This window comes from Triturus cristatus, chromosome 8 (genome assembly GCF_964204655.1).
Source record: "Triturus cristatus chromosome 8, aTriCri1.1, whole genome shotgun sequence".
Classification (NCBI taxonomy): Eukaryota; Metazoa; Chordata; class Amphibia; order Caudata; family Salamandridae; genus Triturus; species Triturus cristatus.
This window is the reverse complement of record NC_140591.1, coordinates 1,424,376,687-1,424,401,315: the sequence shown is the minus strand read 5'-3', so window position 1 is coordinate 1,424,401,315 and position 24,629 is coordinate 1,424,376,687. Positions and strand designations below refer to the sequence as shown.

Below are 24,629 nucleotides of genomic sequence, written 5' to 3'. Positions count from 1 at the left end.
GTCTCTTTTCCTTCATGCTTCATGGCAAGGACCGTGTCCACTACTCCTGATCTGCCTATGGCGGCTGCCCTCCTCTCTTTATTCCTCCATCTCTTTCTGTCTCTGTCTCGCTCCTGCTTACATGCTGATTTCAAGAGGCAGCTCTTAAGGTACTCTCTCTTGCCTCTCCTTTTCTTTATTTGTTCCCCTGTGAAATTGATCCAAAAAAGGCTGAACACTTTGGCTGTAAATGTCCTCATTTTCTGACCGTTTTCTATTGAAAAGAAAAACCTCGGAATGGAGAGGAAAAAATAGTTAAATACCTAAATAAAGCAATACAGAGTGGACAGCAGACAGGCCAGACTGTTATTTACACCCACACACATTAGCGCCACTTTACAGAGTTTGCCAGTGAAAGCGCTACTTTCTTTTTATCTTCTTTCTTTGAACAACATTGTTTTCCCAGGGTGGGTAAGTGCGCCATTCCTAAAGGGACTGCCCTACCTGGTTGATGGAAACGTTTAATATGATCGTTTTCAACTTTTTAATTATTTTAGCTTATAAAATGCGGCTCTGTGTTTGGGGATGTGGTCTTTTTTAAACCAAACTGCATACATTTTGAAAGGATATAAGCAATGGACATTGAAAGGGGTCCCTTCCTGGTCCTGTAGCCATGTCTTGAACTTTTCAGGCAAAATCACTTACTGATTTCTGAATAATGAGTTTAAAACCGTTAAGGTAACCATGTTTTTTTCTGATTACAGTTCACATGCTTTGCTTATTCTTGCATTCCCTATGAGTGTTTGCTTTTTCCAGGGTGTTATTCATTTTTTTTTCAGGCAGCATTTTACTGTTGTCTAGTGCATAATTTGAATTTAGTCGCAGCACAACTGAGTTGTGCTGAAGGCAGTGCGAGTTTCTCTCAGTGGGGCAGTATGGTGTTCAGTGTGGGAGAGAATGTGGCACTCTGGCCAGAGCTGCTGAATTTGGAACTGGAGAACCATGTTCAGACCTTCATGACCAGTTCACCATACCACACATCCTGACATAGCTTATTCCGATGCTACACCTTAGAAGGCCCGATAGACCTTAGAAGCCCAGGTGTCTTAGCACCCGCAGGTGGACCTGTCCACCACAATCCATACTGCAGTTCACTTCCAGTCTTACGGGCAGGCATATGAAGAAGCACATCCTAGATCGACAGTGAATCTGTCACTGAGGTCACAAGACCCTTGAGGCCAGTCCACCTCACCCATTGGTACCTCCATTGGCCTTTTTCCAGCACTAGCAGTGCAACTTGCCAGTGGTTGGCAATGTAGGATTTGCATGCACACCAAACTTAGGGGGCGATTATAATGGCAGTGGGACCGCCACGTCACCCCATCGGTGGCGGTCCCACCGCCATTGGTGACTGCATCACAGCCCGCCATATTACAATGGCGGGTGGTTACTTGGCGGTCGGAAAGACCAACCACCACGCACCCGACGGGCTTCTTGAGCCCGCCGGTGTGGCGGAGGGGCTCGTGGTTCCTACAATGCTGGTGGTGCCTACCATGCACCACAGCAGGGATTACGATGTCCCTTACCCGCCAGCTTATCAATGGCGGTTCACCTGCCATGGAAATGCTGGCGAAAGGGACATTGGGGGCTTGTAGCAGGCCCCTTTACCCCTGGCCCCCAGACATGGGTCCTGGGGGGCATCTATGATGCCCTACAACATATCACTGCACCATGTGGCAGGCACCAATATATTTAACATGTTCCTTTTTTTTTTACTTTGCGGCGGATGATGCAGCCAGCAGCACCTGCTGCAATGTAAGAGATAGGCACTTCAAACACCGTAGTGGCAGTCGCATTGTGATGCCTATCGTGGGGCCTCCACCTTGAAGGCCAGCGGTCCCATTCCCCGATTCGATGGCGGTGGTACTGAAGTCCGCCTGCCATCGTAGTCAGCCCCTAAGTTTGCATTTTATGAATATGATTCAGCGGGAAATAAATTGATGTTTGCAATTTAATTGACTTTGGTTGGCCTCTTATCTATGAGATTTCCCTGTTGAATGTGCCTTTACATTATACATTTTCGGTTGTATGAATTGATTGCATACTACACTCTCCTACAGGTTTTAACTTGAGTGTCTGGGACCAATTGTTTTCTTAGGAATTGTTTTCTTTACTAACCTTTGCAAAGGGCCCTAAACTTCACAGCAACACAAGTCACATTTCTTTTAGTAATTTGGGATCCGTTTGAGCTACAAAATTGTTTTGGAGGAAATCGTTAGATTATGCAGCAGATGATGTATTATGTGGCAAATATGATACAGCCATAGTTAAGTGAAAAACATTTTTCCACTTAATTTTGCCCCAACATTGTAGTTGATCAATTTGTAAAGTTCCCCAAACCCAAAAGTCGAGTTTGGGCACAATTTGTATTTTAAAAGCAGCCCTATAACACAGAGCTACTTTTAAACTGACCTCAGGCTTCAGCAGTGCACACATGCAAGCGCAGAAAGGGCTGCTGGCCTCTAAACTGCCATGCCTTATTATATTCTAGGGACTTAAAAGTAGTTCTAATCCCCCTGCCCTATTATGTACTAGGGCCTTATAGGAGAGGTCATGCCAATCCTAGGGGTACCCTAACCCATAGTGCACCCTAGTGTATGTAGGTGTTTTCACTGTATTTTTAAGTGCCTCTTTCAGAATAGCACTGGCTGTTTAGGCAGAGGCCAGGGTCAGTCAGTCAGGTACCACCAGTACCAGTCAGCAAAAAGTTGGGGAGTGCCCAGGGCGGCTTTGCAACACTAGAGAAACACAAACTCAGAATGTAAAACATAACACCATGGTTGGGGGGTTCTCTTCAATAATCAGAGTTGATTTCTATCCTAATGAACCCATTTTCCAACATTAGGATAGGGAAAGACTGGGGAAAAATCATAACGTTCTAATCTATACATTGACGTTTTTATGCAGCTCTTTGATGACGGTTAATAGCTCACTGTTCAATGTTAGGATTTTAACTTATAAACTTCAAATACCAAAAGAATATCTCCGACAAAAGCAGTAACTCACTGACCTTTTGAATTAAAACTTTCACTAGGCAAGCCTTCGATCTCTCAAAAAAAGAACATTAATCACCAAAGTTATCTTCACATTTTTATTGTTGCCTGAAAATTGCTGGAGACCAGGAATGCAGCAGCAGGTACTTTTCAAACCATAATGCACTTGCAAACACGACGCCCCCACCCTAAGTCAGCGGCCTTTGTTTGCTTTGTGCATTAAGATGCAAGATTCATATATATATATTTTTTTAAACATTTGGTCTCATTACTATATGAATGTAAATAACAATAAAGCATACATGCAAACTGTGACTACATGCCTGCTTTTCTCAATATTTCACTTCGAAAGTATGCAATTGTATTTGTTTAACGGGCGGTGATTTGTATAGGGTCACTGGAAAGTGCACAAGGTTGTCCCTGTCCCCCCCAGAATATTTGTGTCTCCTACGCCCCTGGGAAGGCAGCATTTAAGACAAAAGCCAATGGGCAGAGAGTGGGCGGAGCTTCCACGAAGCTTCTACACTACAGTATATACTGCATGCCTCACAAAGCGATGGTAGCGCATTCGCACTGCAACTCTAGGCGTGACCTAAAAAGACAACATAATGAAGTAAAACTATGATAAAAGGTGTGCTACTCCGCATAATTTGATCTTTCTTGCTGCATAATTTAGTCAACCTTGCCACATAATTACAGTGGCTGTGGCTGCAGGGGAGCACTATAGCTGGCACAGGGCTTCGTGGATTCAGGCTGCCTCTCCCTGAGGAACACAATCTTGAAGAGTGGGAATAATTCACTTGCAACAGCTCCAGGGAAGAACCGCTATTGAGCATTAGTAAATTCACCAATGAAGAAGGAAATTGAGGAAAGGGAGGTATGAGTGTAAGTGCAAGTGGAAATTTGTAGGATTTTAGTAAGAGACTGTTCTCTTGAAACGTTAAAATGGCAGCATGTGAGGTTAAAACTGACCACTGTCACGGAGGACAAGATGTATAGATTATGAATCCCTCCCGTAATATTACCAATATTTGAAGAGGCTCCGTTTGAAACAGTTTGGTAAAAATAAATTAGAAGATTGGCTGTGCACGTACACCATCTGTTTCGGAAGGTGCATAAGTAAATGCAGAGAGTATCTCTTTTTTTTTTTACACCTTCTTAATCGAAATGTTAATTGAAAATCATCACAATTGATGGATTTAACCCCTTGTATGCCCATGACGAGCTGGACTCGTCATGGAGCACAGTCGCGCTGTGCCCATGACGAGTCCAGCTCGTCATGAGGCATACCCTAGGGAATCCCTCTGGTGAGTGAAAGGGAAATTTGTGTCAGCCCAGTGATGCCTCAACTTTCCCACACAAAAATGTGGGCCTAGACCAGCATACCCGGCTCGCTGGGATTACATGCGTGCACTGAGGGGCGCCCTTGCACTGACTAGAGCGTGTGTTCATGTGATAGTCGTCGTTGCAGTGCTATGTGCATCTGCGCTGCTGTGCTGAGATGATGCCGTTAGGGTTGCATGACCGCTCCATGTAGGCATAACAATGCGGGTCCACTCCTGGGTTTAATCTTACAATCTTTATTGAGTGGGTGCTTTCAGTTGGAATGAATGCAGAATGGTCAGATTTGTTAAATGAAAGGCCATGGCTAGCAGCCTGGTGCTCGGATATTGATTTTAAATTGTGTTTCGTTGCAGTCCATGACGTTGAAGGAGGCAATCAAGTCTGCCCTGACGATCTTGAAGCAGGTGATGGAGGAGAAGCTGAACGCCATCAACATTGAGGTAGCTGTGGTTGGATGTAATGATACTGCACAGGTGCAGCGTGTCCCACCATCCTGGACGGTCGCTGCGCCGTTCTGGCTGAGCCTCCTGAGAGTGGGGAAACCTTATGTTTGGAGGGTAAACTGCTGCTGGGGCCCCACTGTTACCCTTCAGCAGTGCAGACCCACAGGGCCCAAGCGCGGGAGTGTTCTGTGAAGCATCACTTGACATTCTCGTGGCTTCACTCGGAGATCACTGTATCTGAGCCCCTGGGAAGCAGTGCTTCGCCCACATGTAATATGCCTCCCCTCACCCCAGTACTGTACTGGTTATCACGTGGTACACAGCGTGTCTGGCACCGGCCTGTGCGCCAGGCCCCTGGCCGAAGGTGCGTCCCTGCTGCACAGCCATGTGCGGCTCTGCGTGCTCCTGCGACAAGGTGCTCTCTGTCTGCTGGATAGGGCGGGGATTCTGCCCGACACTGGTTATTCCTGGACCGGTGGTTTATTTTAAGCTGTGGGCGAGTGCCTGGCTCTGAGTGAGGCTGAGATTCCCCCATGAAAGCATTCATCAGCGGAGCCGCCGCAGCGGTTCGGCCGCGCGTTCATTGCATCACACTCTGTCCTGCCCCTGACCTGCCTCCTCTTTCTTTCCCTCCGCAGCTTGCAACAGTGGAGCCCGGCAAACTGTTCCACATGTACTCCAAGGAGGAGCTGGAGGAAGTCATCAAAGACATATGAGCCCCTGCAGCTCACCCCTCAGTCCGCGGCCCAGTGAGGTCATTCACTCGGGGGTGGGAGGGAGGGGGTGCATGGGCTGCTTTTCTATCTGTGATTTTTAGTGTCTGGTGTATGAGCGGATGCACCACACCGAACACAATTGTTTGTTTGGAGTTTGTTCTTAAAGATTCTGTACATAATTATAATTCTAGACTGGAAAAAAATGAACCATTTTGTTAGTCTTGTTTTTTCCTCATTGTTTTGCATGTTTGAAAATTCTTCTTCTTCCCTGCGACACCGCATGCACCTTTGCTTATGAGAGATGTACAAAAAGGAGCTTGGCGCCGCCCATAGCTTACCCTTGCTGGCTTCATTGTCACTCATTTTCTGCCTCCTAATTGGGCAGCATGTGCTGGCTTCAGTTCCTCTTCTTTCCTCCGGAGCATTGACCAAGTACAGATTGCTTTATCCTGAAATGGTCCTTCCGTTTCTGGTGCTGTGATTGAGGTACTATTGTTTTTTCTTTTTTTTCTTCCCGTCGTGTTGCTCATATATTCTATTCTATATCTATCTATCATATATATATATATATATATATATATATATATATATATATATATATATATATATATATATATATATATATATATATATATATATAACAAGAGGAGTTCCCAGACTCCAGTAGATAGCTGGAACAGGTACAGACCACCACACGCTGAAAAATGTATTACGAACAGGTTTATTCGTTAGAGTCAGTAGGCATGACGCGTTTCGGCCGTGTTGCCACGGCCTTGATCACATCATATATATATATATATATAACAACGAAGATTTTCTCTGCACCTCCGCAACAATGGCGAACAGAGACGCAAACCCAACGAATGAGGTTAGATGGAGTTTATTCTTATTGTCAACCTCGAACCTGACGCATTTCGGGCTACAAAAGCCCCTTGCTCACAAGTCAGCTTGAAACACTTTCGTCATTGTTTTTAAATACTATACAGTGATTGGAGTGTCAACACCACATGGTGCATAGACATAAAAAGTAGGTAAAACACTGCCAAACATTGGTGATGCGATAAGTCTGTTTTCTAAACATGTGCTAAATCATTACTGCATAAATGCTTGTAAATAGACAGTTGTTTTGCATTTTGCGACCAAATAATAATACCTAAAATCCTTCTAAAAGCTAATAAATATGCTAATAAATAGGATTTTTATAAAAATTATTTGTATAAAATAACACATTTATCCTCATTGCATGTAAAGTTGTCTAAGCATCAGATTTTCCACTTTTTTTGTAAAGAGATATATAACCATCAATGCAGCAATTCATAGGCTTAGAAAAGTATTACTCTTTTGATCGCACACCTGTCCCAACATGTTTTCTATAACAGCCTAAATGCTATATTGTTCAACCAGATCTTATATTAACAGACAAATCTATGCAGTGTTACATGCCTAAAAAGTGCTGACTACCTAATCCATCCATGGATCACCATAAAGGGCAAGTGCAATAAAAAACTGTAAAAATATGTGCATATAAATATCCAAACAACATCAAGAAATAGGTAAAAGAAGGCTAAAACCCACATTCAACAAAGTAAAAATTCGGGCTAAAACCTACCTAGAACCTTCTGATGTTATCATGTGCATATGGGAAAGGGAAGAAGAATTACAGTCACCTTTACTGAATAATAAAACCACAAATTAACGGAAACTCACAAAAATTAATAGAGATTGATAAAAATTGTTATTGTTCTCATTAATTAAAAAAACCTTCTTCTGTCATGTGTAAGACCCAATGTGTAACACTATGTTCTTTATAAAAAATGATACATCTCATCTGTGTTATTCAAACCATTCGGGGTCTTACTGTCCAATTCAACAATCATTTTGGATTCCAATTGCCTTAATCTTAATATATATATACGTTCTCTCTGTTTTATGCTCCTTTTACATGTGTGTTCTGCGCATACTGTATGCATTCTATACACTGTGCATTTGTGTATTACGTGCATGCTGTATGAGTATGGATTCTGTACAGCGTGGGCATGTGTTCTGCACACACTCTGTGCATACGTGTGTGTTCTCTGAACTCGAGGTACTGTGTGAGCTGCTAGTGCTGTATGTAAAAATAACTGTCTTGTTCTGCTTCTAAAAGGCGTGCATCAACTCTACCTGGGTCAAGATGAATGAAACTCAATACTTCCTTCTCAAATGAGTCAGGACTGTACTTTCAGCTCTAAAATTATTTTTACAAACTAGCATTGGCAATGCCAATATACCTTGTCTATGTTAGAGCTATTACTTTTTCCACTGTCTTTTAGCTAGGTTGTAGACATCATGGCTGCTATGCAGCATGGCTAAAATTTATATAAAAGTTGCTGTGAAAGTTGGGGGGCAAATGGTGATGTGACACAGGGAGGTTAAAAAACGTGCTATAAAGGTTTGTTTAAAAAACACTTTTAACCATGCTGCACAGAAGCTATGCTGCTCTGCAACATGGCTAAAAACATTGGCAAATCCAATAGCTCTCACGTAGGTGAGACCTATTGGCTTTACCAATGCATGTTTCTATTGGTTATGTGCAGTTTTGGCTTGGTATCTGGAAATCGTATGCTGTCAGATGAAAGGATTTAAAGCGTTGAAAGGGTGTGAGCTAGAGCTTGGTGATGATATGTCTGTGGTGTGGAGACTATACCATATGTCTACCTGTCCTTGGTAGTTTCTTTCGGTCCTCAACCGCACAGAAACCCAATTGTGTGCCTTCGCTAGTTGGTGCCTTGTCAGTATTCCCATCTTCTGGTCTGCAACTCATAAATCTGTCTGCCCTGTTTCGTGCTGGATGAGTCACCCTTCTATGGTCCTTAACTACTTGCTTTCACCTCTAGATGAGAGCCCCATACCCACAGGGCAATAGCTGAAAGTAATAAACAATCTGATGTTTAGAAGGTATGAAACCTGTTCGGTGATTCGTAGATCTGCTTCCTTGCTTTCAGTGTGCAATGGGTTGGCCTACTCTCGAGTCGGGAGGATTTTTCTTCTTCTCCATGTTGTAGTCTCACAAATGACTGTAGTGCAGGTGATATTTACTTCTCACATGTTCCATATGGTCTCATTCCTAAAAGGGAGTTACAGGAGTGGTTTCTTTTTGGCCTTTCTTTCAGAGAAACGTTCCAAAGGTACCGAACGCTGATCTGGGGATGGGTTCAGCTTTCAAAGAGTCTTTGAGTTTAGAGTTCCAGGCAGTTGTACAGTGTGTCCCTGAATAGATACCATTAGACCTCTGAATAGATCCCCTAGGCATGAAGAACTTTGTGCTGGTAGTCTGTGTTTGAAGAGGCTGGAGATGTCAAACGGTAGTTGTTAACTTGGCCCTCTCTGCAGGGTCACCCCCAAACTTTTTGCCTTTACTCCTTTTTTCTGAACCCTTTTTTGTTGGCTTTTAGCGCTCTGTGCACTTTACCACTGCTAAAGTGCTTGTGCTCTCTCCTTTAGACATGGTAAAACTGTTCTACTCCCAATTTGCACTTTTGATTTACTTATAAGTTCCTAGTAAAGGAGCCGTCACCTGCCACACTTACACATCACAACGGATCTACCTGAGCAGAGTCATAAAGGGTTTGACACTATTCTACTGTGAGCCCAGAAAAGCTGGGACCAGGATAGGGAGGCAGAAAATTCCAAGCATCTCCGGGGGAAGAAACCTAACCATTTGATGCCTGTGTCCTGGGTGCCTAACTAGGTGTAGTTCACAGTTGGCCTTTGTGAATTCCTGTTTTACAGAGAGACAATAGAGAGCCTTGATGTTGGCAGGATGGGACGGAGCTGTGCACAGCCCCACTTACACTTTAAAGATCCTGCCTCAACACACGCAGAGGACATCACTCGAAGGGAAGGACAATTGACCCCTACAAAAGGGGCAGCAAAGAAGAGGGGGGGGGGCAAACACACACTCCCTCTTTTTTGTGACTCCAGACATCTTGGGAGCAGGGCAGGGTGGCAGGAAATTCCAGACACTTCGGTGGGGTGGGGGGTTGGAGACTCCTGAAGTTTCTTGCACTTTAAAGCTGGCAACAGGTATAAAACTAGGACCCTCAGACCTGCTCTTCAGCTCACTTCTGAACCTGCATAGAACACGGAGGGCTGCTTAAGGACGGTACGCTGCTTGAATCCAGGACCTCCAGAGTGACTCCAAAGGTTAGTTTGCTGACCTTTTGATCAGAGCCTAAGGAATAGAAAAGGCTCCAGTCATCTTGAACCTGCACCTGTACCCATTCAGCATGAGTCCTGACCCTCCAAACTATGCCCCTCTAGTCCTGGACCCTGAGAAGTGGTGCTAATGGTGCCCAGATAGCCTAAATCCAAAACTTGGGTCTGCCCTGAGAAGCAAGGAGACTGGGGCCTCCCTGTTTGCTGATCCACCCCTAAGTCGCATCACCATGAATAAAGAAAACCGTGGTCTCTAAGGATTGGTTTGAGCACAAATCAATTTTATTAAATCAATTTAAAACAATAAGGTTAAAGTTATTTTTTTAATGCATTATATAGTAGTATTAAAAAATGCAACGGCGCAGTGATGGTGAAAAGGGTGAGTTTGTAAAGTGCTCAAGTGCTATACAGAGAAAATATGTACAAAACTTGTGACTGATATGGATACAATGTTGTTAAATACCACTCTGCATCAGAGTATCCCGTTACAAATCAGATTAAAAATAGTCCACTACTATCTTGTTTAAGTTTCAACCCCATTGAATTACTTATAAAAGGGTGAACTTCAAGATGGAGAGAGATTATTGGAAGGACCCAAAAATCGTGGTAACCCTTAGTGTAGCCTTATAATGCAACAATGTGCAGGGCTAATAACCATCATCGTCAGTAGCGAGCGGCAGCAAGTAGTAATGCAAAACAAATTCTAAGTGATGGGGAATTAAAGTGCAAGTCCTGTCAAAGGATAGGTGTGCCTAAATGATGAAAAGATTCCAATCACCGTTGATAAGAAAAGAAAAACACTGTTGGGCGACTGTTTTTTTCTATACCCTAATAAAACCACCATCAAGCAGCTGGTGCTTGGAGCGCAGCACTCAAGCTGTCTACACCTCTGGCTGTCAAATGTGTGTTACCAGTCAGCCTGACTTTGTGGTAGTTCACATTGCGTTCATCTCTGTAGCAGCAAATACTCTTCAGCAGCTCCTCTCTGGAACGGTATCCAGCCTTCTGAGAGCCCTCATCAGATGTAGCCTGCAGGCTCGTCCTGCTGGAGATTTTTGACTACCAAATAAGAACCTGGAAATCTTCATCCTGCGATGCCTCCTCTGACATTGCTGGCTGGCTTGACCTGCTGACCTTTTCAGACCTTTTTCTTCAAAATTACTTTTAAGACCAAAGGTAAGCGAAGAGCGGGCCCAATCCACTTTGTACATTGAATTGTGCTCTATCAAGGTCAGCAGTTCCTTTCGACTGTGCCTCGGTCTCGCGCGACTAGATGTCCGCAGTTGAGGCTTTGATCTTTTAGGTGCTATTTTCCACTCTACATTTTAACAATTCATAACTCCAGTTCTAATGCTTGGATCTTTGTCATTTTGGTGTCAAATACTTTATTTAAATTTGCTCTATTTGTCTAAATTGGTATGGGATTTCACTTTATTACTGTTTTAAATGCTGCATACATAATTTGCACAGTGCCTGACTGCTTTTGTGCCAAGCTAACAGAGGATTAAGCACAGAATAAGTTAGTGACTTTCTTGTGGTTCACACTGACTGATTGAGGCTGTTGCTTGAGTGAGGTTTCACTCCCCTCAACCAACAACACCATGTCTCACACCTATGTACTCACGTAGGGAATTCTTGACCCCTGCCAGTTTTATGCAGATTAAACAGAGATGAGTGAGAAATATAAATGAATTGAGAGGAAAAGTGAGGGAGGCACTGCATTACTATGTTTTGCTGTGAATTATTTTCTCAGAACAATATTGAGGTTTTCAATTTACACCATAAACCTTGTGTCCAACACTATGTTTTCCCCCCCATTACAGGAACTCTGAGATGTCGGTATTAACTGCATGGAGTGCCTCTAGAAAGGGTGCCTTTGCCTATGATTGCATGGTCATTGTGGGCAAAGCTTGACTGGAAACATTATTTGAAAATAACTTGTGATCGAGGGGGCAGGGGGTAAAATAGTGCAACCTGAGAGAATAAAACCATGCAAACACAATAGGAGCCATGACATGTGATTACAGGGAGTCTGAAAAGCTACTGATGGAGTTAACCCTGTTCCAAGTGCTACACTAAAACGTTGCACAGAAATTCAAAGATGACCCCCACAATTTCGGCGAAATTCACAAAAACCTAATCACTTATTAGCTAAACAGTCACAGAAGATTCAGGCAAAATGAAACTAGTTGGAAGGAAATCTAAGAAAATGGTTTCGTGACAACAGGCCCTGGGGATTGCAGAGGATTAACCAAAGAAGCAATTAGTTTAGCTAACTGTGGATGCTCTGGATCACTTGAATAATAAGAGGTAACATACAGTAAAGCATCCTGAGGTTGCGCAGTGATGTGAGTGGAAATGTAGTCTTCAAACCTGGATGTGTACCAAATCAAAGCAAGACAGTAAATAACCCCAGAGATGTATGTGTGTGGAGTGTTCTGTCCAAGGTGCACTCTTGGATGTGAGGCGAGGCACAGGATTAGATCTTTCTCAACTAGGCTGCTTATCTGCTGTATAAAATGTGTAGATAGATGTTAATGAGAACACGTTCTGCTGAGGGCAATGCAAACCTAACTGACTTTGTTTCATTAATGAGATCAATTTATCATTGACGTACTTAAGGAATCTCAGTTAGCACATTACCAACCCTTTCACTTGAAGATAGAGCAGATGGGAGAGGTCGTAGGTGCTGGATTCTGATCTGCTAGTGTACTGAAGTGGAGATTGTTGTTTCCTCGACTCATGTCTGTGATGGGGCTGGTGTGATTCCAGTGTTTCAGGCGTTGCTGTTTATGGGAAGTGATGTCAAGGGTAGTTCTATGCAGGGAGAGATGTAAAGTGAAAGTGGGGAAGAGGTGCCTTAGGATACTGATTGCTGAAGAAACCTTCCGGATTTTATTGATTTTATTTAAAGGATGGGAGCCTGTTTTTAAGTAGCATCCTTGAGATAACCAAGTCCTTTCAAATGTGGCCTCTAAAGTGGCGGACAGCATACCTGGTGTTGCCCAAACATTTGGCTGCAGCGTAATATAGGCCCCTCAAGCTCTTGTATGTAGGGGAGGGGGTGTTGAGTAGCCTATATTGACCAGACCAGCGTGAAGTGTAAGTAGGGAAAGATACACAAACCCCATAGTTAGGGCGGACTGAAAGGGTGAAGACCTTGAAGATTATGGACGAAAATGTGAAAAACAGTAGTTCAGGAATGATGGGGGGGGGAGGCGGGGGGTTGAAGCATAACAGAAACCCACCCCCTGACATAGAGCAACAGGTCTTTAATGGGGCCTTCCTCATGACCATAGATCTGATCCTCCAGACCTGAAACAGTATGGCAGTGTTGGCTCCTATACCTTGAAGCAATACACTAATAATGCCTCTGTGGCCAGAAACTGCACCACAGATGCGAAATTCAGGCCCTGATTGGGTAGACAACAAGTGTTGAGAATGGGTAAGTGTTCCAGCGGAACGCATCTGGGTCCATCCAAATCCTGTTGTGTGTTTTTGTTTTGGTGTGGTCGAGCCTGTCCGCGCGCATGCGCTGTCTGCAAGACCTGCTGTCATCAATAAAGCGACATTATTCCCACCTCCTACTTACTTTTGGTGCATTCCAGTGTCGCTCTTCAGCCTTCTGTCTCGTTTCTGCAGCCGATACCGCACTTCCTTTCAAGGCTGAGAAGCACCCATATAGTACAATGTACTTACGCTTGCCTTCCTCATCTCCTGTTTGGGAAAATGTTTTTTTTCCCCATATATTCGTCTGCCTTTGCTGCTTGTTTTGCCGTCCGCTTGCGTCGCTGCTTGTTTTTATAGCGCTTCTCACATCAAGTCGACGTCCGAGCACTTTACATTCCAGAAAGGCAATAAGAACCCCCTTCTTGAATATACAAAGACGGACGTGAGCTGTAGGGTTCATTTAGAAAGTGAGCTGCACACATACTACTCTTCGTAGGGAGCCAGCAGAGCATAATGTACTGAGTACTGTGGAGAGGGTGGATGTTAGTCCGGATACTGAATGCCGCCCCCGAGAAAGACCAATTCAGAGGGTTCTGCCTATTTAATGTCCAATCTAACCCCACCACCCTTCCATGTACATCTTCTGTACTGCACTGCTTACCCCTGTAACATAATAGTGCTCCAGTCAAGTGACCTGTGGTGTACCCCTCACGCTCACGGCGTGGGATATTAAGGTCATAAGTCATTTTGTGGCAGACCGCTCTCACTTTCAGGCCCTTTCCTGCGAGAATCTGAGCAATGCCCTGTACCACCCAACAAAAGCCTCTGCCCTCCTGGAAGTTGTCTACCCACTGGTCGTGACTTCACCCAGGGCACCGGAGGTCAGGGCCTCCTTGCTCCCTCAGCTCTGAGCTCAAGGCCCTGATAGCAGAAGCTTTTCTGGCAGGTCAGGCATCTTTTGTCCCAGAAACACTTGCCCACTGTGACTGGCACCACCCAGCTGGTGACTGCTCCCTGCACATATTAACCCATGCTCAGCTGCTCTAGCATCAGGCGGCTGATAACTTTTCCACAGTGTTCAGGAGAGCGCCTTCGAATGCGGCCTGCAGAGCCTGCCTTGGTGCAGGTGTGTCACCACCCTATGGGTACGATCCTTACTTCTACTCGCAGAGCTCTGCACAGGTAGTACCTCGTACCCAAAGAAGCTCCTACAAGTCTATTTGATAGCAAACATGTAATGCCTCTTTGCGTGTGTCTGTGTTGGACGTCCATCTTTCTGTAAGCTGAAAGGTGGAACTATCTCTTCGAGCTCTCCTGTGGGTTGATTCACTCTGGTGCTCAGCAAATGAATAAAAGCACCGCCTTACAAGCTTTTATTTTAATCCAGGAAGATGGCTTAGTGAGTTAAGTGCTTGCCTCTGGGCTCGTCTTCAGTGCATACATTTGAAACTGAGCAAAAGCTATCTCAACCTTGAGCCTTCTCAGGACAGTACACAAAATACCATTAAAACGGGTAAGAATAACAGCCTGGGAAGTGGCCTAAATGCAATAGGAAGCTCTATATACAAAGCCTATTCTTGCGCTTTCATTGCCTCTCGTCCAGTGCCCAGAAGCCCTTCTGTTTGTCTGCAGCGTTTAGAATGGAGGAGCACTGGGGTTCACTCAAACAACCATTTCCCATCACTACAATGCTGATATTGGGTTGGACCTGGTTTCACTCAAACATTAACAATTCACCGCCAATCCATACAACCGCACCACGCAACATAATTACAATCCACATAATACCACTCAACACCACACAATTCAACTCCACCTAATTACACACTACTCCATAGCGCATAAATACACCCAACATAAATCAATCAACTCTATAGCACATAATCCATATAAAAACACTCCACAGAATTCCACTCAGCGTAATTTCACTCTATAACACACTATTCAACTCCACACAGATCCGTTCCACCCCACAACACAATTCCACTACACACCACATATTTCCAATTTACAACACCTAATTCAACATCATACCATAAAATTCAATAGCACACCACGTAATTAAACTCCACTACATAACACTCCACAAAATACCATTCATCATAATTGCACTCCATTACACACAATCCCACTCCACATAATTCCAATACACTCAAAAATACATATTTACTATCCACCTAATACAACTGCACACCATGCCACACAATTCCACTTCATAAATCCACTCTACACCACACAATGCCACAACCAGCAATTCAACCCACATAATTTCACTACACACTACATACATCCACTCCAATCCATAACATATAAGTAAAAGACATGTACACCAATAGCTCTAGATCTTTTTTTTAAACACCCAAACACACAGATCTGAACCTTAGCTCCTCCTACCTTTTATTCTTTTTCATCACCAAACTGGAAAAGCTACCCACACAGTTGCACACCACACAATTCAACTCCACACATTTGCAATCCACACCACATAAATCGACACAAACCACATAATAAAACTCATGAAGACAATTACACAACACACCACATACATCTCATCCACACCACACAATTACACATTGTGCCACAATATTAAACAGCACACCATATAATTAAACTACTATATACCACTTCACAAAATACCATTCCGCATAATTGCACTCCATAACACACAATCCCACTCCACATGATTCCAGTACACTCAATACCATATATTCACTATACATAGAATTCCACAGCACACCATGCCACATAATTTCACTACACAAATTCCAAACTATGCCACACCACACAGTCCCTTGCCACCCAATTACACAACTAACTAATCCAAACCAACACACATAATTCCATTACACACCACTTACATACATTTTGTAACACATAGGTACAGACATTGCCATTTACAATGCCACTAGGTCTAACTCAAACAAATGCGAGACTGATAGCGTTTTCAGTGTTTGTTTTGTATGTCCTGTCTCAAGCCACTTAACTCCTCTACTCATCGTCGTGCCCCCAATGAGCCATGTATTGGGGATTTAAATAAATCATTTTCAAGTTGGTTAATAGAAAGCTGAATTGTTATCGAAGAAGAGGTACATTTGTGCTTTCCTAGGAAATATTGAAATTTATTAGACAGGTGTTTGTTTACAGCTAAGTAAGCCATATCTATCTGCAGCGTGACACGATTGGCAAGCAGTATAACTTGGTGAGTTAAGCACTTGCTGCTGACATCTGCTTAACAGGTCACAAGTTTGAATCTCAAACTAGCCGATTCCGTCTTTCACCTTACTAAGCTTGATAAACTGAATTATTTACAACACTAAATTATGGCAAATCTGGTGTGAGGCGCAATATAAAAACACATTGTTTATTATCTATTATTTGTGTTATAACCCTTTGCTCCTCTGTAGCACGCCTCCTCTAACTCTCGCCCCCCTCCCCCGATATATGATCTCACTTTGAAGGTTCTTATTTAGACGTCGTACTGAGGATCTGGTATGTGTAAATATTTTGGTTATAAATCACTTTGATTATTTCTTTAAATTAAATGCAAACCCTCTTGTCGTAGGATTTGTAGTTTAAAGGATCCTGTTAGCATGGTAAACATGACTGTATAATTTTGCTACCAGGGGGCATAGCTTGGTCAGTAATTGGAGGGGGGTATAATTTGTGGGTGGGTGTTTGAACTTCAAATTTCCCAAAAATCCCACCGGCATATCTTGTGAAAATAAATTAAATGAGAAGCAGGGCATGAGGGGAGCTTAAGGGGCATTGCGTTTTGTTGGGAGTACTTCAAATGCAATATTTTTCAAACTAACCAACATTTTTTTAAGACCTTCAAAACAAACGAGAGAGCGAGTGTGTGTTTTTGTCTTGTGCGTATGTAAAAAATCTGACCACCCAACCTAACTGAAAGCACTTGTATTAAACTATTTACTACAGAATGCGTTTTTTAGGGGATGCTATAACCACCCCTATACCCATACCATACCCCTGTTTGCCAAATGTACTTATGAAATGCATTGGATGTGCTTGCCAGCCTGATTCAGAATCTGCGGCATCATTTACAAAGGTATCACAACAAACACCTCTGTCTTGCAGAGAAGCCCCCCATCTCTCGTGGACCTGGGTACCTGCGACCAGGACCCTATCGGATGCAGAAACCATACATGATTTGTAGTGCAGTAGGCTGGGAAAGAAAGCATAACTTATGCAACAAATCCTAAAAACAAAAACACAGATTCTTTGATACAGTAGGTTTGTGCATCAGTTTGCCTTGCGAGAGGCAGTTAGGAGGACTGAACCATAAGTGGAAGGGGGTGGGGTGGGGGGGGGGGCGGGAGTTGCAGACAACACATTCACACAGAAACAGATGAACCTGTGTCTAACCAGCATGACTATCCCAGATCAAAAGGGGAAGTTCAGGGATAGCTCCCAGTTTCCTGGCTGTCAGCCACTATAATATGTAAGCAGCAGCGCTCGCGCCTCCAGGTGAGCTTGAAGCAGAACTAAGTCATCACTGTCGTCCTCTCCCAGACAGTCTGCCAAGGCACTCCAGAGCTCCAAATCATGGTCCGCATTTTCATCCGAGCTGACTTTCTGCAATCCGTGGTCTTCTGCCACTGCCCACTCCAGGAAATCAGTCCACCATTTAGTATGCATCGGAGGAGCCGGGCTAGCCCTGTGGATGACAATACGCCATCTAGTACCAGTCCCAGTTAGGCAAACCTATACTGCATTTTTCTGCCTTTCTTATGGAGAGGCAGCTGACCAAACAGGCAATGCCAGCTTGTCTCCGCCTTCAGTGCTGTCTTTCTGCTCCACCTCAAAAGAGCTGCATCTGCCTGCGATCCCATGTGACATGAGCAAATGTGGCCGGGGTCACCCCACAGCACGTACACTCAGCATTGTGCGTTGGGTAATCCCTATGAAGACACTGCAGTGTCAGATACACTGTACATGTAGTAAAAAAGAGATATTAAAACCTGGCATTGCTTGGCGCCTCTTGCACCTGTGCCTTAGCTCGCTCCCATTCCTCAGCAGTGAGTTGGGACTCCAGATCCCAGTTCCAAGATCTACATGCAGAGGATATATCCGTCTGTCATTTTTGAGGGCAGCATGTGGTCGAGAGATGACACCCCTGGGGGAGCTGGGCAGACCTTATTTTATTTTTAAATGTGTGCACCCAAGAGCTAGAACATACCCATACCACTGGAACTGCTCCAACGCTTATCCAATTTATAAAATAGTTGAAGAATCTCCTCTAAAGAAAACTACATCACAATACATTAACCACTGTCAACCCAGCCCCATGTCCTTTTTTAGGTCTCGCGAGCCAAAGGCTCGAAAGAGACATTTTATTACTGGGTTTTTCAAAGTGCTGCCGTGGCCTAAAGCTACAGTGCACGTGAACGTGCACGCGCACAGCCGCCAATCACTGCTGCGCGCGCACCACTCGCGTGCTTGCCACACAGCGCTCCCGTCCAAGCGATCGCGATCACTTTCGCTTTGCTCGCGATCGCTATTACTTTCGTTTTCGGCCGCGCGGCCGAATGCTTGTTTCCTTTGTTTCATGCTCGTATTTCGGCGTGTGCATGTTTCGCTTTGTCGCCCATAGCTGCTTGCATTTTATTGTACCATTGGTCCAGTTGCCTCCGTGTGTTTAATAGAAAAGAAAATGCTTGATACTATAGCTAGAATGATTTAATCCCCATCGTGATCGGTGTGTTTGTGAGGAGACTTGGACATGTCGGAACCACAGCAAAACCAGTATGCAGTTCACATTGAACTGCGTGTAAACATGTCGCCCATCTTGCATTTCAGTTTTGTGTGCAGGTGCAAAGCGAGCAACCAGTGGGCGCATTATGTTGTGTTTTTCGTTACTTAATAAATGCATTTCTAGTGTTGATATAAAAATTATTTGTGTGTTTCTTAAATCACCATTCATTTTTTAAAATAAAACTAATATGTATAATTGTGCGACATTTTATTTCAAATTGTTATCGAAGGGACTTATTTCATCGTTTTCGTTCTGGCCAGCAGACAGTGGCAGAATTGTGGCCAGTATCAGATTTTTACGGTTGCTTAAGGAAAGGCAGGGGCGGTCTAGCCTGTCTTCTATTGCCATTGCAGCCTGGGTCGAGGTTCACCGAGCCAGCTGGTCAGCGGCAGTTGTAATGTATTTCAGTGCAACCATTTAGAACTACGGGAACGGTAAATTCGCTGCTCACTTGTCTTATCTTTGCTCTCAGCATGGCTCCGGGGCTGCAGCTGCTGTTCGCCACTGTGGTCCAGGAGATCAAGGTGCCGCAGGACGCCTTGATATACTTTGTACACTGGGAGTTGGTGTCATAGGGCTATGGGTGTTTGCGTGCTGGGGACAAGGTGAGTGACCCGTTGTCCTCCGGAAGTGTTCGTGCTCCCACTCTTGGGAGTTTGCAAACCCTTATGTAGTATGTGACCCTCACCCTGGCAGAAACTATAATTTATATGCTCTATAGGTGACTGTTCGCACAGATACCTTTGGAGTGCCTTACGTTCTTATCATGGTTATGAACTGTTTTAAGGCTAAAGATGTTTTTCCTGCATGTGGTGTGTGTGCACGTAGGACCCAGCAAGATGCATTTGGAGAGTGCCACGGGCCTGGCTGTAGGTGATACCTGCCAGGCTCCCACACAGTTTCTGTGAATGTCACTGGTCGTGCCACGGCACGAGTACTAGTACAAGAGTGTTCATGGTCAAGCCAGGACAGAGTGGTTTTGTGGCTGTAATTGGTCAGGGCTCTGCACCCTTCATCCATGGCAGTACCTGGTGCCGCCGGCAGAACCTCGGCCGTGGTCCTGGCTATCTTTGCCCGTTACTATTTTCACTGGTCGCATCTAGGTCCTGTTTGGTTTCACAAACAGGACCTAGTTAAACTGGCTTTGTAACTAGATGATTTGGGTTTTTAATGTAGTTGGTAATGCATTGATAGTGTGATACATATTTTCAATTGTAATGGTGTCTCTGGTCAACCTGCTTTCTCAGCGATCTCAATTGTTTATTTTGAATTTTTTTTTTTAAATAAACTTATTGTCACATGGTAATTCAACATGTATGTGGATGGCTAGTGGTTTCTTTAATGTTACTGGTTTTGTCCCTGATATTGGTAGGGTTTAATTTCTTTTTGTTTCTTGTTTTATTGGTCAGACATAAATAGGGGGTAAAGCTGTCCCTCGGTCATTCATCCTGCCAGAGTAGGGGTTATTTTTAATGTTCGTGGCTTCGATGTTTAGACATTGAGCTCAGGTCGCGTTGTGTCCTCGGATACCATACCTCTAGTGCGCCGGCACTAGTCTTTGGTTTGGTCGGGGGTGAATTCATGTATTACCATAGAGTTGCAATAACGTTGGAGAAATTTCTGATGTTTCTGTGCTATACCCAATCCGCATCTTTTTCTATTTGTTCTGTGGCTTCTTCGCTTAAATTATCAGGCAAATTATTTATTTCACTGACACTTTTTTTTTTCTACATTATCGCGTATAAAAGTACTTCCAGATATTTGAGCTCAGAATACCAGTTGTACAAAAATAACACTTTAAATAAGTACTTCTTGATGCAGTGCTGTAAAGTGCCTATTAGTGTCAAAGCTTCCACGTTAAAGAACAGTAGATGCTGTAGCACCCAGGATAATGTGATGCATGGCTAAATACTTATAAGATCCAAAATGCAGGAAGTATTGGCTATGCTAATGCTTGTTGCTAATCTGTTTCTGGTCTCGATTTCAGAAGCAGACAAGTTACATTTGAAGTCATTGTGAACATTAGTTAATAGAATTCTGCATTGATACCCGACTACATTGTTGAACCTGAATACTTGAAATCATAGCCTTTCACAGAAAGCGCTTTAACCCTAGGAGGTCTAAGGTTTGATTGCCAGCAAAGTATCCTATAGTTGTTATGCACACTAGGTTGCACTGTAAATATGAAAAAAGATTGCCAGGTACCTCCTAAATAAAAAAGGTTCTGTGTACATATATAAACACATAGAAAGTTTAAGCAACTGCAATACCTAAGAGAGTACTGACCTTTCAGAAACATATTCTCCTTGTGATGTATCTCAGTCTCTTACATTGAGGACAGTTATGCGACTGTTGGGTGTGATGGCATCATGCGTTCATCTGGTTTCATATTCCCCCTACAAATGAGACAAATTGAGGAAGTAGGGATTGGTAGTATCCAATGTTTGAGTTGGTGGAACTCATGCAGTCTTGGCATTGACCAATGCAGCAGATGAATTCCAGCCTGGATTATCCAAGGGGGCTAATAGAGTCTCAAAGAGGCAGTGCAACAAATCAAAATGTTAAAGCTTGAGACAACGTAGCTGGTGTTAAAATGTAAGTATTAGGATGTGTATCGCAAGTGTTCACAGATGTAATATTGCAAAGCTTTATGTGCACAAGAAGGGGTGAGCAAGACATTTCCCCAGTCAGTGTTAGCACAGGAGATTTGGGGTTGGGTTTGATTCGCAACTTTCACTTCATTGCTTATCATCTCCTATCAGAGGACCATAAGTTGAGGAACAAGCGGAATAACAAATAGGATTTTTAAAATATTCATCAATAGGTTTTTTGTCTCAAAGAAAAATGCAAAGACTTCATGCTCAGGCTTCTACATTATTTTTAAATGGAAATGTGCTCTCAATGAGATGGTCCTAAATGTTTGCTAACGCTTTTTCACCTGTCTCATTTGATGTACATATAATTATCAGTACGCTCATTCTTGTGACTCCAGTGTGGGCGAGACAACCATGGTTTTCCGATCTCATGAAAAAGGTCATCTATAGCTCCCCATCACAAGTTCAGACTCTTTCCCAGCTTACTTGGAATGCAGGAAGGGAGAATATGTTGCCCTTAGCCACCTGCACCCATATTGCGAATATGGTTTGGGAGGTTTTAAGGTTTGGTCAACTTAATTTATCATAACGCCAAATAGCGCTAACAAGTGATGCTAGTAAACTTACAACTAGAATGTTATGCTGCATAAATACGTACCTATATACATATGTGTGTGGTCAGACAAATTCATAGTTACAATATCCACTCATGGTTATGAATGTGCTATGAATACAGGAAATTGTGTTCGACCTTGATCCAGAACTTACGTTCAAGATCTCAGTTACAAAAGCAGGGGGTAAAAAATTAAATACTTTAACCAGTAGTACTATCTGCAACAGGCGGATGTGTGATTGTAGATGAGAAATAAAGCCTTTGTAATAAACTCATTTTTTGTGTATATTTTTTTTTTTTATTGAGTCCTGGTAATCGGCTGTCTTTTTCCATCTATTATGAGTACTGTATAAATCCTGTCTACAATTACTGAATGTTATGTTATCTGAAGCAGTACATTATTTACATTTTGTGGTATGCTTTTATATTCTCTTGTTTATTGGTTTCTTACTGTTGTCAATGTTTTTGTTACATAGCCCTTTAGTCCTACACTTGGGCAATGTGAAGTTTTCAACAGCCGTGTGTAATAATTGTTTATTTTCCCCGAAACATTTTTCTCCATATGCTTTTTCTGCAGTCTTTCTTTTCTGGGCATTTTCGTTTGGGTGGTTGAGGCTCTTCCGCTCATGATTATGGTGACTTTGGGTGTCTTTTTCTTTTTTTTTAGAACTCAGGAAGCTCTTCAGTCATGAGGTCCAGCAAAGCGAATGACGCCTGGGCTTGCTTTCGTTCATGTATAGAGTGTCGGAAGCCCAGCACTTCGAACTGAACTCTTCCCGTTGACACCAGGCAAAGGCTGATTTTCATAAAGTTATTCCCCCTTTTACAGTAGGACAATGAGCAAAACAAGCATTTGCAATGCAATAGGTCTCACATTTACACGAGCTTAAGCTATTGGCATTGTGAATGACAATGCCTTTTATTTAGGTTTTAAAAACCAAAACATAAATAAAAGGCATTGTCATTTACAATGCCAATAGCTCAAACTCGAGTAAATGCGAGACCTATTGCATTGCAAATGCTTGTTACTTGTTGACTTTATGCTGCTCTTTGGCAATGTACTGTGCTGCTGCTGCCTTTAGTCTAGGTATGTGCTATAGAAATACCACCTACATGCAACAATCAAAAGAACATTCCAGCAAGAACCAATCACCTAAACCAAAACTAATTCACCACTTAACGAGCATCTCCTCTCCAAAATAATCAAGAAATCTTAAATAAGATACACAAATGATTATACTAAACAGTAGCACATTCTACCAACCTTAGCTAATGTTAGTCCATCATCTCTTTACCCTCCAAACAAACCAATAAATCTCATTTCCATTACAGCTGATTTAGTTAACATGCATTGATTCCCCTAGCAACAATCAAAATCTCCAAAGATCTTCGATGTATGCTGCTAATCTGTCTTGGTGCTCGCTGATGCCACGCCAGAAGCAAAGAATCAAAAACGTGGAACTACTGGGCAGTTGTGGATCTTTAAAGTAGGGGTCTTCAGCACTCCTGGTCGGCATCCTGCTACGCCACGTTTTGTTACTTAGCAGTGTGTGGTGATGTGCTCTGGTTTCTAGCACGTTCACATTCTGTGATATAATGTGGAATGTTATCTTTAGCCTGTTTGGAATGTGTAGAGTGACAGTTGCCTACAGGACTTTGGTGGTGCTTGGGGCGGCTCTCTGCATGTCTTAATAAACATCTACATTGAATCTCTACCGGCCTGTACGTCTTTTCAGTGGCGACAGAAGATGGGATACGAGTCACGCCTTACATCGAAGTTTACTGCGAAGCCTTGCGACACGCACTGAACCTTTTGTGAGACTTTTATAATTTCCTGTGTCGTGTTATAACTTGCCTCTTTTATGGTTGAGAGGTATTCTCGAGTTACTGCCATCGAGTCAATAGTGAGTACTTATTTTATTATTCTTTTCCCTAAACGCAGAGAGCCGTGCCCGTTTAAAAAAAATATATATATCTTTCTTGATTCGCTACAAATTGTTGATATGCGTAAAAATGCAGTTAAATTGTCTAATGGAAATTGGTGGAGTACTTCGCGTGTTGCGAAAGATCCGTGCATGTCGCATGAGGTTGTCCAAGTTAAACCAAGTTCGGTGAGTGAAGATAGTGTTAGGAAAAGTTCAGTGCAATGCATAGTTATTTGCACATACAATAATTACTGGTGTCTACACTAGCTGGATGTCTTCTTTCTGATCTTCGCCTGAGAATGTGTGGCCCGCATGTTCTTTTCACCCACAAAACATCCTTACAACCAGCAGTACACTAAGGTCCTGCATCCAACAGGTAATATTCGACAGAGCACCTCCTGCATCTGACACACTGAAGATACACAGTGTGGTTGGCTTACAGAGCACCCACACTGCTTTACGCAGTGGATGCCCTCATTGAGGGACCGCTTTGCGTCCCCTGGCTCACAAAACAACCAACCGCCTAAGAAACCCTCCGCGGT

The 24,629-nt window shown here is 43.3% G+C and overlaps 1 protein-coding gene across 1 annotated transcript in view; it reads left to right on the top strand.

The window, feature by feature from the left end:
• Positions 1 to 23,877, top strand: part of LOC146805863 (proteasome subunit alpha type-5-like) — a 62,120-nt gene extending 38,243 nt beyond the window's left edge. Inside the window, exons 8-10 of the mRNA XM_085623191.1 lie at positions 4,730 to 4,816; positions 5,458 to 5,573; positions 22,830 to 23,877. Coding sequence (XP_085479317.1) covers positions 4,730 to 4,816; positions 5,458 to 5,535 — 165 coding nt within the window. The 3' untranslated portion in view covers positions 5,536 to 5,573; positions 22,830 to 23,877. The remainder of the gene's footprint in view (positions 1 to 4,729; positions 4,817 to 5,457; positions 5,574 to 22,829) is intronic.
• The last annotated feature ends 752 nt before the right edge of the window (positions 23,878 to 24,629 follow it).